The sequence below is a fragment of the Cibotium barometz genome, chromosome 46, assembly GCF_041138505.1.
Source record: "Cibotium barometz isolate CiBa-2024 chromosome 46, ASM4113850v1, whole genome shotgun sequence".
NCBI classification, from domain to species: Eukaryota; Viridiplantae; Streptophyta; class Polypodiopsida; order Cyatheales; family Cibotiaceae; genus Cibotium; species Cibotium barometz.
This window is the reverse complement of record NC_141091.1, coordinates 10,838,923-10,855,434: the sequence shown is the minus strand read 5'-3', so window position 1 is coordinate 10,855,434 and position 16,512 is coordinate 10,838,923. Positions and strand designations below refer to the sequence as shown.

At 42.3% G+C, this 16,512-nt stretch overlaps 1 protein-coding gene across 1 annotated transcript; it reads right to left on the bottom strand.

The window, feature by feature from the left end:
• Window positions 1-14,273: 14,273 nt before the first annotated feature.
• LOC147611871 (U-box domain-containing protein 26-like) lies at window positions 14,274-16,152 on the bottom strand. The gene has a single exon (XM_086783750.1). It carries the CDS (start codon window positions 15,885-15,887, stop codon window positions 14,580-14,582), a length of 1,308 nt encoding a protein of 435 aa, XP_086639876.1. The 5' UTR covers window positions 15,888-16,152; the 3' UTR covers window positions 14,274-14,579.
• Window positions 16,153-16,512: the final 360 nt, after the last annotated feature.

Sequence of the window (16,512 nt, the reverse complement as noted above, 5' to 3'; positions counted from 1 at the left end):
AAATGCTGGAAAAAATGGGGAGCACCCACCATGGATGACACAACATTACTGGTAAAACTCGCTGTGACAAAGCCACCCCTAGACCCATTGGTCTATGGAAGGATTTGAAAATAAAGATCCTTGGAACTACCTTCCGCCATACCTTTGTGGTGTGATGAACTTCAAGCGTCTGCCAGCTTCATATGGCTGCATCCTTGGGCGACCTTTCATGAGGGAAACCAAAATGATCCACGATTGGGATACCGACCACATCTACATTCGGAGGAAAGATCAGACATCCCATGAGTGGAAGACCCATTGCAGAGGACTCAATAACAACTACTAGATCCACTGTAGTCCATATGTGTCAAACGTGCCATAAAACACTAGATGATGAAAAGGATAGTGAGGAATGTGCACCTCTTCCAGAGCCAGAAGACTCTGAGAATTGGATGCATATCCTTTCCACCTTGGACATACTTCCTAGATGCACGAGAACCAGATTTTCTATGGCAAACGGGCATGAGATCACATCTCTCTACATGCTTAGCTGTGCATACCTGCCTAATGTTTCCACACAAGAGCTTGAACAAGCCAATAAAGTGAAACCATCAAAAGGGAAACACACAGAACTGACAAGCCTATTGGATTCCCTGGGCTAGAACACTATGTGTTCCCTGATGATTCAAACACCCACTAGCTAAAATATGTTGGGGCGGTTGAAGAATATGACCGCTTTGACCAAGTATGGCAAAAGGAGTTCATAAATAGATCCCTTCTGGTCCACACGACCACCCCAAAGTTAATGGAGCCTATTGATCCCAAACCTGAACCCAAAAAGCTTAGCGAGACTGGTCAAACAAAGGGCTTATCCTATGAACCCAAAGTATTCCAAGATGGTCCGAGAAGAAATTGATAGACTCATTGATGCTGGATTCATCTATGAAATAGAGCATACAGAGTGGGTATCACCCATAGTGATAATGCCCAAGAAGAATGGGAAGGTAAGAGTGTGTGTGGACCTCAAAAAGGTCAATGCCGCCACCATATGAGATCATTATCCCTTACCCTTCACCAAACTTGTGCTTTAATGAGAGGTAAGAAAGGAAGCCTATAGCTTCCTTTATGGATTCTCCAACTACAACCAGGTGTTAATTGACCCCAAGGATCAGCACAAAATAGCCTTTGCCACAGAATGGGAAACTTACGTATATGTCATGCCATGTGGGCTGACTAATGCCCCCAACACCTTCCACCGACTAATGTGCATGACCTATAAGGAATATCTTCAAAAATTCCTTGAGGTCTTTATGGATGAACTCTGTGTCAAGTCCTCTCATGGAAGGAACACTTTGATTATTTACGTAAGGTGTTATGCAGGCTGTATCACAATTCATTGAACCCACTCAAATGCCAGTTTTTGGCCAATATCTCATAATGTACAATGTTTATAGTGCCATTACAATACACTTATTAATGTCCTCAAATGGAGGAGCATCTTTGTTAATCCAAAATGGGATTAAGATCCCGCCCTACCTAATGTAGGTTTTGTCCTCTCATAACCTTTTACCTAGGCCAAAAGACCTAGTCACATTCATGTCTGTGAAATTGCGGCATGATTGAAGATTTTTTAGGGTTCTTCGGAATCCAAAGTGTGATGTCCAGAACCTGGTGTCGATCATGTCTTCGAATGTAATGTGCTTATATCCTGGAAGGTGATGGTAATAAAGCATCATTCCTTACTCATCTGGTCCCCTTTTCATGTCGAAGTATCCATCATGTGTTTTTGTTGGCCGGTCTCGATGAGTACGACAATCAATTTCAAGAACCTAATCATAGCTACTATGTCTGGATTTGGTATTCTCTCTGCCAACGAGTAGATCCAGGTTAGCATTTGGTTCTTTTGACTTGCTATATTCAAAAACTTTGATGGCAAGAACTTCAAAAAATTATAGAAAACATGGGATTCCTGTTCCTTTTCTGCCTTGAACTGTAGTGGCATGAGTCTTCATTTGATAGGTAGGAAGACCTTATCGACTCATTTGTTAGGGGGACTAAGCCTTTATATTCCCAATAGGTACTCTAGAATGATTAGGTATTCCTTACACCATTCCGATTGGATGCCAAAATCCTCCAGGCGAGGGTTGTCTCCATCTATTTCGATTGCATAATAACCACCACGTGTGTGCATTAGATGCTAGTGTCGCCATTTACAAAAATAGTAAGTGATCATAAAAGTAACTATCCTGATCTCCAACAGATCTGCAAGATGCGGGTTTTCCAGCTTTGTATGCTTTGCCACATTGTCCCACAATGTACCTTCCAGATCTGGCATTGGGGACATTGTGCTACCTCCTCAAGTATGTGTTGGAGTAAGCCTTGGGCATAATTCTTTGTGTGTCGGATCAAAGGGAGTGATCTATATCAGCACTTGGAAAATCAACTTGGGCTTTAGTAGAGGATTCCCATCTTTGATAATGCTCTCATATTCCACAATTGGAATTGCATGCAAACATTCTGATTAGTGAAAGCCAAGACATCATCAATGGGAATGGGTGCACGTACCTCATCAGGTGGCTATTGGGGAGATAAGGTTGTTGTTGGAAACTCCTCAGGTTCTAGAGGGTTAGTGGGAAGATCCACAAAGGGTAAAGAGAAGCGTGAAAATATGCAATCAGCCTCAGTTTTTTTAGAAGAGGTGACACTTGGATAAGGATCTAAGAGCTTACTGGAGAGGGATGGAAAAATAGGACAAATGACAGATTGGGATGATCCTGGGGCTTCTTCTGGTGGTTGCCCTGAACTGGGTGGTGGGTGTGGAAGTTTAATTGTTTTCATAAATTCATGGATTTCTTTGATTCCATTCATAAATTCATGGATTTCTTTGATTTTATTTGTGGCTATATTTGGATATTCAATGTGAGTGAGATCAAAATCATAAAGAACACTCATTAAGATGGCCTCCAGATGTCTATGGATGTTTCTATAAAGTTTTATGATACCTAAAGGATGATACATTATGGATTCAAACAGGTTTGTGCTGATGTGTATCATAAACTTCCACCCACCCTTGGCATATTATCCATTGATTGCTACGGGCTATAACCTCTAGAGTTGGCTGGTGTGGATGGTATTGCATCTAGCATGAACAGGTCAAGTTTATCAACACTATCATCCAAGATAGCCGATTGTTGTTGTAACACTCGACACTAACTACATAGGTTTAGCCGATTGTTGTTGTAACACTCGACACCAACTACATAGGTTTAGCACCAACTACATAGGTTTAGCACGATAGGATGTAACTGAAAAAAGAAGATATCAGATGGGTTAGTAAGAACTATATCTCCTCTTAGGATTCCCATGACGATTGTGGGGTCCGCATCCCTCTCCGTGTTTTGATGTATTAGTGTAAGGTCTCCTAAACTAAGGTCTTTTGCTAAGTTAATTTCATATTGAAGTAAAGAGAGGGTCAGTGTAGACAAAAACAGAGTTAGTTTTTGAGGAGGGTCCCGAGGGGTCGCCGCGGCAGGGTCCCGAGGGGTCGCTGCGGGCAGGGATCCTCTCTCCGAAGCGTGCTCAATAAGTTGCCATAACTCATCAAGTTGCTCTTGTCGCTAAGGACGTTCCTATAGGGCGAGCGTTTGTTCTAAATTCTAGATTCTTTGATGCTTTTTGTTGAGGAGGGGGGAGATTGCTGCTTCTCGTGCATCCCAAGTAGTTGCCAACTCTGTGTATCTTCTCTCGGCCTTTTCTTTTGCAATGTTGTTTGGCACTGGCTTGGGCTTGAGCCTCTTCTAATTTCATGAGTCATTCTTGTGCTAATGTTTGGCTTGTGTTAAGTTGTTTATGGACATGCTCAAGGACGTGTTGGTGGCTCACTAGCATGTACTCCATTTTTATTGATTTGGCAGCATTGATGACCTCATTGAGGTCCCTGATCTTTTTTGCATGTGCCTTGTTTAGTTGTTCTTGCTCTCCCTGGAGGGTTGCCACTTTTTGTTCTAAGATAATAATTGTTTCCTTTAGCTCGTTGATGTGTCGTGTGAACCCATCTTCCTTGGCTTAAGAGGTGGAGTATGCTTCTCTCAGCTGTTGTGTGTACTACAGCTCTTTTGTTTTGTTCGCCACTTCTTGCTGAAGTTGTTCTTTTGCTTATTCTATTTGGGCCTTGAGCTCCCCCTTAAACTTTTAATGATTACCTCCTTATGTGTGGCGTTAGCAGTAGCTAATTGATCTTTAAGAGATCAGCTCTTTTGCTTTGGTGTTCGCCACTTCTTGCTGAAGTTGTTCTTTTTCTTATTCTATTTGGGCCTTGAGCTCCTCATTTTCCTTGGTGATTCAAACTATTATCTTGCTTATCAGCCTATTATGCCCTTCCATCATAGTTATTCTTGCCTCTTGCTCTTCGATAGCCCTTAAAGTTTTAATGATTACCTCCTTATGTGTGGCATTAGCAGTAGCTAATTGATCTTTAAGAGATTGTACTTGTTCTATTTGTTCTTTGAGCTGCTTCCACAATTTTGTATGTCTGTTCATGTAGTAGATGAGTGGCGAGGAGGTGACAATGCCACACTCTTTGTTCTTGTGACCACATAGAGGATCTAGAAGGGGTTGTGCCATCTGCTTCATGAAATTAAACTTGGAGCAATCTGTCTCAAGACCTTCCATGGTTTCTTTCAAAAAGGTATCTGCATCCATATGATCTAGGAAGGAACCTCTGCTTGGAGTGCCTTTGGATTCCATTCTTCTTTGTTTGCCGACGATTGGGGCTGTCTTCGATCCTCTTGTGCTTGTGAGCTTTATGTTCCTCTCATGAGCATCCTTTAGTCTCGAAAAAGATGCACGAGCGTGCCAAATGGCGGAAATTTCCAACAGGGGCCCAAACGGCGCCGAAGAGGCATGAAAATCGAATCATGCATGGACAAATGTGTGGCAAGCAACCCGGATCTTTCTTGTTGTGTTCAGATGCGATTCGGACTCTTTTCGGATCCGAAACTCTGTTATAGCGATTTTGCACTATCTTCGCCGAGACCCAACTTTGACGCGCTGGGAGAAGTGATTGCGATCTCCAAATGCATGCATAGAGTGATGTGGACATAGAGCAACTTCCGTAGCACAAGTCCGTGTGGTCCTACTCAGATAAGATCCGAGATGACTGAATCATGTAGTGGTGAGAGGTTTTTGAATACAAGGGTAGCAGGGCTAGAAGGTGTTGTTTTGTAGTATCGACTCTAGAGCTGCGGTTTCTGTTAAGCTGCTCCTTTCGACACCCATTGTTTGTTGTTCCTCCAGAACCTAGTGATATGATGCAATGTCCTTAGCGACCCCTTCCTCTAGGGGCTTTGTTTCTACTTCCACCTGTTGTTTGGAGGTTACCCCTCATCTTTTTAGGTTTCGTTAACTTCTTACCATTCCTAGAAAGCTCTTGTACAAGCTCCTTTGTCTCTTTAAGGATGTGATGGTCCCCCTATTTGTATTCTTGTCATAGGATTTGATGAATTCTACACAAAGTAATAGATTGATCATGTGGGGTAGAACCTCTACCATCTTGCTCATGCCACTTTTTTCAGCTTATATTGGACATCTTGCGGGGTAGAACCTCTACCATCTTGCTCTGCCCCACTTTTTCCAGCTTATACTGGACATCAGTGTCTTCCAGAATCTTTAGGCATTAAGGGCTGTGGTATTGAAAGATAGCCTTCCCTTTATTTGTTTGTATGTCTGGAGCATCATACCTTGTAAATCATGTGCATATGGTCCCAGATATATCAACTTTGTGCCTCTTTGCACCTGTTTCTTGGGCCCTTTGCTAATGACCCTCATTAGCAATGGACCAATGGGAAGAGAGCAGTGTGCACATTTGGTCTCCTCCAATAGTAGGGGGCAACTAGGCTTGTCTTCCTTATTAATACAAATGTGGGATTCAAAAAGTAGGGGCTCGGGGGGGTGGCTCCATAAAGTAGGGGTAGGTAACTAAAAGTAGGGGGGATCCATCATTTTCATCCCCCATCAATCTTGTGGGTCAAAAAACCCATTGTGTCAAAAAACCCTAAAAAATGGGTTTTTTTAAAAAAAAATTCCAGAAAGTGATTTCCCCCCCTAAAAACCCAAACCAAACCATATTATATTAAAAAAGAGCTTTTTTCACCTCCATCTTCTCTCTCTACACTCTATTCTCCCCTCCAACATTACCCTACACTCCATTCCCCCCACAACCAGCGACTCAAATCTCCATAGCTCTCTCTCTCTCTCTCTCTCTCTCTCTCTCTCTCTCTCTCTCTCTCTCTCTCTCTCTATATATATATATATATATATATATATATATATATATATATATATATATATATATATATATATATATATATATATATATATATATATCCATATATCCATAGACACAGGCAGTCCTTAGTGAGATCCAAATTAGCTGTACTTGCTCGAGGACCAGCATAGAGAGCTCTCACCGACTTCTTCCATACTAGCACTCCGAATCCACCCATCATACCCAGACCTTAGGCTAGTGTAGGAGCTCAGTCGAGAGGTGTGACACTCGACAGAGCCATTGAGTTATGCAGAGCTCGACGCCCCAAACCCCATGGCCCTCACCCATGGCCATGCCACCACAGGAAGATCCAGGCCATCATCTCCCATCATCACCCCAGGACCTTCTTGTGCCAGCTCAGTTTTACCACCTTGAGCACCATGTCACAGCGGCCCATGAGGGATATATTAGGGTGATATGAGATCTCTCTGCTCATGTACCTAGATCAAATTTTAAAGTTCTAGATTTTTGTTATCTTTCTTTATTACTATTTTATACCTAGGATGATGTACCTCATGGATATGATGTAACCTTTTGGTCTCATAGGTCATTTTGGCCTTTTGAAGACGTTAATACAACTCTCTCTCTCTCTCTCTCTCTCTCTCTCTCTCTCTCTCTCTCTCTCTCTCTCTCTAATTATTATAGCATAAGCAACCATGGAGGGTAGTGCTATTGCACAATGTGAGGGATAAGCATGATGCTTGGCTTGGGATGCAATTTCAAAAGGGAGATTGGGTCTATTTGCAACCTAGTGCCATTGGACCCCATAGAGTTTGACATCAAGATGTGGTTGAGCACCATTGGAAGGGGCATCTACTAGGCTTCAAGGAATCAAGGCATGATGGGTTGGTGGCCCTTGTACAACATGAGTACTCAGCAAACGGATATTTCATTGCAACCCCAATGGCACACTCTTCTTTTTCCTTGTAACTATATGGATTTCTCTCTAGTAGGTTGGTTTACATGGGCTCTTGTTTTCAACCTCATTTGATGGATTTGTTTGTTTCCAAATATTTTTCCTTCCAACTTCATTGAGAAGCAGCCTATATACGAAGCCTAACAGGGACATTCTATGCCGTTCATGCTTATATAGGGGATGTAATACTCTCTAACATTTCCCCTTCTAACCTTGCTCATCGGAAAGTTTTCTTCTACACACACAACTATGTAGTGCCCACACAGGCCAATGAGTTTGGTAAGCTTAAAGAAATCCCCTCCCCTCCTCTCTCTAGCACTGAATGGCCAACACCTAATGTTTGGACTATGATTGCTCTTAAGGCAAAGATGGCTAGTGATATGCAGGCCTTTTTGAAGTACACCAAGGCCTCAAGATTAGTGGGTCTTACTTGGGCATGCCTTATGCATGTGTTTACCCACATGTTTTAGGCCTTTGAGTTCACACAAATGCCCACCATGTATATGTGCAAGGTTGTGGGTGTTGAAGAGATGGTCAATTTACTTGGCCAAGGGTGGGACCTTGTGGAGGGGGAGCACAAAGGGAAGAATTTCAAGTGTAATGTAGTACAGTCCAGTGTCTTCTTTCTATTCTTGCAAGCGAGCACATGCCACTTTGTGCATTCGATTTTGTTATGAGCGGTCGATGAGGAAGAAGGGAGCATGGATTCCCTTACAATTTCAAGAGGAGGTTGTGGAGCCCATAGCTCTCTTGATATGCTTACCAAGTGTGGGGGTAGAGATTGTCCAAGCAAGAAAGCATTGGAGCCTATTGAATGTTTGTGATCACCTACGCATCTTGGGGTACAAGGGGTAAACAAATGTATTTTCTCATAACTATCATAGTTCACTTACAATGAGGTGTGTTTGGACTCGAGGGGGGGGGGGGGGTCACTCATAAATATGTAAGTGTAGCATGTGGGTTCAAGAGAAGGGGTTTTTTTAATCCCTTTTTTACACATTTTTTACATACAAAAGGGTACCATTTAAAGGGGGTGGGTATTTACAAATTGAATAGAAAAAGGGTGTGTTTTGTTCATGAAAAATTTATAGATAAAGGGTTTTTAAATTAGGCCTTGAACGCACGTGATATAGAGAGTTTACATATAGTGAACCCCCCGAGTGTTTAGATAGGTTGGAAGGCGGCTAGACGCAAGCACCAAGGTGTCATCAAATTGGGGGCGGGATGATGTCACTTTGGCTCAAGGGACCTAAGCTAGAAGTGTCCATTTTGTAATCTCACTCCATTTTGGGCAGATGTTTTGTAATCACTCCATTTTGGAGTTGTTTTGTAATCTCACTCCATTTTGGAGTTGTTCTATAATCTCACTCCATTTTGGAGTTGTTCTATAATCTCACTTCATTATAGAGTTTTATAAATATATTTATTTTCTAAGGTACTTTGGTTTGTTGAATAGGCATTTTGGTTTATTGAAATTGTGGTTTTGTGGTATGGTTGGTTTATTTTCATACTTGGTTTTTTTGTGTGCTTGGTCTCGCTCAAACTAGTTTTCAACTCATGCAATTTTTAAAATTATGGTTCTGCATTTTTTTGGTCCAGTGTGATAGGACACAAACCTTCTATAAATACCCAAGGTCCATTTTATGTGTCATTTTTTTCTTCGCACTCTCTAGAGCACCAAAGCACCTAAACATCCCTCCTTATCATGACACCCCTAGAGAATTTCATGGACTTCCTACGTGTAGAGTGACTTCCCTGAGGCCACCCACCTGCATGCTATGTTCACTCGCGTGGTTGGCTAGACCTCCACCATCCAACTGCACTCTATGTTCACTCGCGTGGTTGGCTAGACCTCCACCATCCAACTGCACTCAGATCTATTTGCTCACACGCTCACCTACATGGAGACCCACCTAAGGCCACACCCACTGGCATTACGGGATGATGATGGCTTGTGTGTGCCATGTAAACTACTCAAGCACATAGCCTACAACAAAAAACCCTTCAAAAAACAACTTAAAAGATTTAAAGGTATGCCAGCACTCTCAGATCACTTCATAGAGCTTGAAAAAAAACAAGTCCGCAAGCTCAGCAAACACATATAATTTTAATTAATTAAATTATAATTTAGATTAACTTTTAATGGATGTTAATGGTGGGAATGCATGGTGAGGTTTTCGATCAAGTTTGTAATCATGAATGTTTGGTTTTGTTGTGCACAAGAAAATAAAGCTTAAATCAAAAACAAAAGAAACTAAAAACTTTGAGTAATGAACAAAACTTATAATTGAATTGAACTTACCAAATAATAATGAGCTGGTACACCATATTCATATCAGAGAAGGCTTTTTGTGTTGCAGTTATTTGGTGTGAGCATGGAAAAATACTAGTGCCCAAGACTCACAAGTTGTAACTCTACCAAAAGCCTTAATTAGGAGATCTAAAACCATAAGAAGCATCTGTGATGATGGCCAAAGTGTAAGGTTGTGCTATAACAAAATGGTCCATTTCTTCGCTCCTTCCCTCATGCATGTACCACTTCACTGAAACTTCATCAACATTGTCAAGAACAATTGTAAACACATTGGAAATATTCTCTACTTGTTGTGCCTCCTCTTTCTTCTCTCTCTCTCTTGTCGACACAAGAGAGATGATGCTCAAAGTCATGAGGAATGCTCTTTAAGCTAACACATGGGTCTCAATTCTAGTAAAAAACATAAAGAGATTATTAGAGAACAAGAATGAAAGGCTTCACTAAAAAACAATAGAGCCATGTCGACTACTAAATTCAGATTCTGGAATCCCAAAAAACAAGGTAAAGAATTTTAAACCTAGAAACTAGAATAACAAATGAAGACCAAAAACACAAAACACTTGAAGAAGGCATTTTGGATTTCGGAATCCAATTTGACAAGATTTTGAGCTCACAAAAGAGATTCTAGAATCCAAAGTGCCAAAAAACAAAGTAGAAGGGTTCGTTAATTACTCACCGCTTTTGAGAACAAAGGTAAAAATATCTCCAACTATGATGGATTACTTGTTTCTGGATGTAAGCTTCTCACTTCATCCCAATTTGCACAGTTCAACTTTTTAATCATAATCCTTTGCATGTGTAAGTATGTTTTTGCCTGGAAAAAAGTGCAACAAGTGAATCAAAAAGCGAAAAACTTGAAATGCATTTAAAAACTAAAATATTTAAACAAAAGTACCTTTTGAATTCTGCACCCATCTCTTCAAGGGAAATACTTCTAGCCTTCACACGCGAGACAGAACCCCAAGGATTAAGGATTTTTCTTTGTATTCCTTGCATTGACCTCCAAGGAGTAATCTTCATTTCTTCGGGGATGGGTTTTAGTACATCCTCACTTGCATTGACCTCCAAGGAGTAATCTTCATTTCTTTGGGGATGGGTTTTAGTACATCCTCACTTGTACCTACTTTACCTTTGGAACTTTGAGAAGGTTTCATCAACTTTTGGCCTTTTAATTTTTCCTCCTCCTAGAGCTTGAAAATCTCATGATGCAAAATCCCAAACTTCGCCATCTTGAAAAGCAAGCCTTTGTGATGGGCTTTTGATCTGCACCTCGAGCACCTTTCTTCTTGGTCTCCAAACCACATTTATCACAAAGAGGAAACCAAAAATTCTCATTTGCATTGTTCCGTCCCTTAATGTGTTCAACCCACTCATTGTGAAAGAATCTAATCTTTTCCAAAAAGGTAATTTGTAGTCTAAAATCTAAGTCCAAATTGTGTTCAAGGGCAAGAACCTTGGCTTCGTCATCCGCAATGCAGTATACACCCAACAAAGAGAAGTTTTGAATGTTTCAATGTGTTCATACTCTATGCTAAGTTCTTTCTTCGCAACAATAAACGAGTGAGTGCCACCAAGAACCCAGTATTTGTAAGACTTTGCTCTTGAGTTTTTCCATGCTTGCTTATTTGGACACATTTCTCAATCCACCAAAACAAGAAGAGTTAAAACCATGGCTAAAGGTTTTGCTTTCATTTTTCGTTTTAGATTATGCACATGGTTTTCTTGCACACTACGAACCTCAAGAGGTCTTCTACCAGTTTGAGGATCAATGTGACATAACAATCACACTATTGTTGGCAAGAGTCAAGTCAAGGGATCTACCTTGTTTTATTCATTGAACTTTTCCTGCATTTTGTTGTAAGAACTTGAGTTCCTAGTGTTAGGTAATGGGGCCCCTTGACCAGATGGAACGGTTTTAGCTTCACTTAAGAACTCAGGTTCTTTTGACTTATTTGAAGCTCTGTTGCATTGCTTGCCTCTACTTGGTGTCTCAAAAATAAGTGAAGCAATGTGCTCTTCTTCTCTCTCTCGGAGGCATTAGAGTCCTCCGTGTCTTCATCTTCTTCTTCAAAATCACTTGAAGACTTCTCATCACTAAAAAGGCTATCCATTAATTCACAATAAGCTTGAAAAAATGACTACATCAAGAGGTAAAACTAAATGTTAAGGCAAGAGAAAGAAAAGTGGTTAAGTAGATTGAAAAAACAACAAATGAGTAAAACTTACTAGTCCTCGTGTTTTAATTGCATCAGACATTGTAATTTTGGTGTTCGGTGGGTTGATTTCGTCCACTTCAAAGTCCCTCCTATAGAGATTAATGGCACACTTTGAAGAGTTCTCTTGCTAAATGAGAAAGTAAATCTTATATATACCAGTGTGCTCTTTCAAAGTAATGATACGTCCAGCAAAAATAAAATTGTTCTCATCACTTGAAGGTCCCTTGTATTTTGCAACTAACAAGCAGGGAGTGGTAGGGTTAATGAGTTATTTTGCTCACCAAGACGGCCTAAGCTACTTGACCAACCATGTACTTTATTTTGCCTTCTTCTCCCTCCCACTCATTCTTATTTTGACCACCTTGAGGGACTTATGTCTCTCTAATAGGAACTTGTTTCGATGCATCCTTGGTTTTTGAAGACTTTCGACTTTGGTCTTTGGAAGGACGTATCTCTTCTGTTTCATGGGAACTTATATGTGGCAAGTAGCTCTATATAGGAAGAGCCCTTGAGGGAAACAATGAGTCTTCTCTCTTGAAAACCAAGACTAAGTGGTGCACATGTGCATATGCCCTCGTTACACAGTTGGTAAAGTGCAAAAGTGCATCCCAAGCGCCCTATCTGCACACCAAATGTTGTTGCAGTGCAGAAAATCCAAAATCGAACAAACACAATTCAAAACTAACACTCCTCCTGAGATGTCTGTGAAAATCTTATAGCATGTGAATTAGTCCTAAAACGTGCCTGAAATGCCACGAAACATGCAAAAACTTTGTTAACGTAGTTTACCTTCTCCACCTAAGAGAATACCTCAATTTAAGACAATCAAAAGAGCAACTTAAGAAGATGACGACAAGGGGATGATAGCCAAGAGAACTTGCTCTGATACCAATTATTAAAGTGGCGATCAAGGTACACACACATAGATGCATCAAGCAAAGAGAGATATGTAGAAGCAAAACACTCAAAGTAGATTGATGAGAATGAGTGAAGTACAGGTGAAGTGACATGATAAGGTCACTTACACACTCAGAAGAGTGTGTACATACGCTCAAGAGAAAAAACCTCCTAAAGAGAAAAAAAGTATCCTGACCTATTATTAACCTACATCCACACATCGCTACCATATAAATGGCTCCATTCTCAACAAGCATTTTATCATTGTTATTATGGAGCATTTTATCATTGTTATTACGAAGCCATTTTCTAACGTATTCTTCAATCTCAACTCGAACTTAGACAAACCTTAGAAACAAGGGATGAGATTTCAAAAAATTTAGGCGTAAAACATGATGATGTCTAGATTTTTCAAAGAAAAAGCGACCAAGACTAAGGCCATATTTCTAGAGTGGCTCTAGTTGCTTTCTCATGAAAACCAAGTTCAAGTCTATTGTGAAGAGCGAGACTTTTACATTCAATACCGTGTTGCGAGCTCAATAGATGAGCTTCACTACTGTTGAGTTGATTTAGCTTGACAACCATGGTTTTATGACCCATAGCATACAATTGGCCCACCTTATTCTTCACTTTCCCAGTTTGATAGAGCATGGAATCCGACCTAAGATAAGTTCTTATTTTGGTTGGTTGGGAAAAATGTTTTGCTTGATGTTATTATTATTGTAAAGTTTGGCATTAGAGAGAAACTCACACACACGAGGAGAAGAGCGGACTTAGTACCCATGGGGACCCTCCCCCTCCCCTTCCCCTTCCCTTTATCCCACAAGTCAGGGGCAAAGTATCAATCGAGGTAGCCAACAAGGTTCCAACCCACCACAACCTGGGTTTTGACAACAAAACACCTTAGCACCTGAGCTACCGCTCGATGATATGCTTGATGTTATATTTTGCGTTACAAGGAAAAGAGGGGAGGCAAATATAAAGCAAATATAATAACAACAATAATGAGGCAAAATATAAAGCAATAATAATAATAACAATAATAGTAATGCCAAAGGCAAACTTTGACCGCAACACAAGCATTCCAGAATCCAATCAAGTCTCATTTTCAAACACTGCTATCGAAAGAGAATATCGTCAGAGGCGGTGGCCCGTTTGTAAGGACTTTTGCACAGCTGGTTTGATAGGATTGCTTGAAGTGGGAACCACAGGAATTGCAGCACGAATTAAAATCAAATCTCCACCCAAACCAAAATGATGAGATCGACCCCCCCACTCGTTTTTGCTACAGTACCAACAACAACAATAATAGTAATAATAACAAATATACTTAGCACAGAGACAAATAGTCTAAATTATCAATAATATCGGAATGCTTGAGCCTTGTAGAAACTGAGAAGATTTCGAAAATTCAGAGATTATCAAAATTATTTGCAAAAATTCGCAAAGTACAGGGTAATAATACTACAGGGGTTTTGGGCCCAACAATGGTTCTTTCTCTCTCTCTCTCTCTCTCTCTCTCTCTCTCTCAGAGTACACACACACACACACACACACACACACACACACACACACACACACATTTGAATTTTGAACTCTCCAGACCCATAACAATAATGCCAACAGATTAAATAAAACCTTTGAGGCCTGCAGGCTGCTTGCTAGCTTGCTTTGATTATGTGAACCAATCGCTGATTTTCTTTCTTTCTTTCTCTGCAACTACACACCCGATTCTTTTTGATGCGTTGCAATTACAACACACACACACACACACACCCACTCAAACCAAAATTAAGGGGGGGCAAGGCTTTGATATACTTTATACAGCCTAATGTGATGATGCAAAGCTCTCTCTGGGTGGGAGTACGAAGCCACATCCATTGCAGCTAAGGAAAATTTCAGGTGAAATGGGGGGAAGTGCGAGGAAGTCTGCTAGAAGGGGACAACGTCTGTGCGGCCATACTCAGGCATCATGTGGTGGTCGTAGACACTTCTGAGAAGCTTGAGCAGGTTCATGGCCTTGGTTTTGGCCCTGTGTGTGCAATCACTCTGGATCAAGAGGAGCAATTCCTTGATGATGCCCGCCTGCACTGCGTCTTTCTGCACCCTGTCTGAAACGCTGCAGATGGCTAGAAGAGAGCCCGCTGCATACTCGGTGGCACGATCCGAGACCTTAAGAATCACCTTGACCAGAACAGAGACTGCTAGGGCATGGTTTGCCACTGCTCTGCAGCCTTCCTCTGTTGTGCACAGGAGCTCGATGGCACCAAGGCCGCGCTCGGCATCGCCTCTGTCTGTGTGGGAAAGCTTTTCAATGAGAGCAGCAGGAGCACCTGCTTCAACCGCCCTCTCCTTGCCCTGCCTGCAGAGGCACAGTGAGAAGAGGGCCTTGATGCCCACCTTTACTGCCCTTGCTGAATTCAAATCTCGCAGAAGCTCCACAAGCCCCTCCATTACACCCTCTGTGGTTGCCAACACTATCCTCAGCTCATGAAGCTCTTTGGAATCAGTGAGCTTCTCGATCAATGCCGCCGCATTCACCCGCACCTCATTGCTTCCCCGCCTCAACATAGCCGACAAGAATGCTAACCTCTGTGGTTGCATCACATTGAGCCGGTCAGAATCGCTGAGCCGGAGTGTCACCAGAACAGCAAGACCCTCCTCTGCAACATCACCACACACCCTTGATCCATCTTTATCCTTAATCACATATATATCCACACCATTGCCATCATCATCATCATCATCATCATCATCATCATCAAACACAGCTGCCAGCACCACCGGAACTACACCTGCCTCCACCATCACTGCCCTGTTCTTCTCCCCCTCTTTGGCCAAATTTCTCAATGCCCTCAGCGCAAACACCCTCCCTGGCTCATTCTCCCCACCGCTAGGGGCCGCCTCTGCCATCAATGCCCTTATCTTGGTCGGGTCTGCCGGCTGCTTAGGCGTTGGTATCCTCTCCACACCCCTCGACCTATTGGCCACACACCATTCTTGTATGAGCCGCCGCAGAGTGTGATTGGGTATCAGAGTGAAATCATCCAGCTTCTGCATAGACACGGGACAAGTGGTGTTGCCGCTTGCAACCCACTTCTCGATGCTGGACCGATCATAGGTCTGGCCTGTGCTGAGGATGACAGGATCTTTCATCAATTCCAGAGAGATGGGGCATCTAAAGTGGAGAGGGATCTGGACATTAAGGTTAAGAGGGGTGAGGGGACGGATGGTGGGCATAGTTCAATGCTCTGTGCAAAGAGGCTCTGTAGAAGGCTATGTACAGAAGAAGAGATGAAGGAGAGGGGCGAAGCAATGCTAGGAGAGCCGCATGGGTGAAGAAGTTGAAGAGGGTGAAGGAAGGAGGAGGCTCTCGAGGTGCAAAAGTGCAGAGATGTAGAGGGTGGAGGGTACAGGAGGAGGTGGTGGAAGCTAGAGAGGAAGGGAGAGGGGATGCAAAGAGAGGAGTCTTCTCTGTCTGACCAGAGCAACAAAAACTATAAAGCATCACAGCTAAAAAAAGTGGCTCACAACGTGCACGACGACCAAGGGGAAGACGAAGACCAAAGGCGCGTTGCCCGACACGTTGGGTCCACGACTAGCCTCGCCCCTGCGCCGACCGCCTGGTCAAACATCTCTTTTGACCGCAACTCCTGACACCGAAACCCGTTCACGGTTCGAACTTCGACCCCTCGACCCCCACGCGCGCGGTGGCCCACGTGGCAGACGCCCAAGGCGAGCTGCTTGACGGCGATTTGACGACGACAGCCAACTTTGACGTCTCACCTATAACCGCCACATTACGTCGCCGTCCGCCCGTGAAGGTTTCGAAACGTGGCACAATTTCATTAGCTACGGTGTGTGC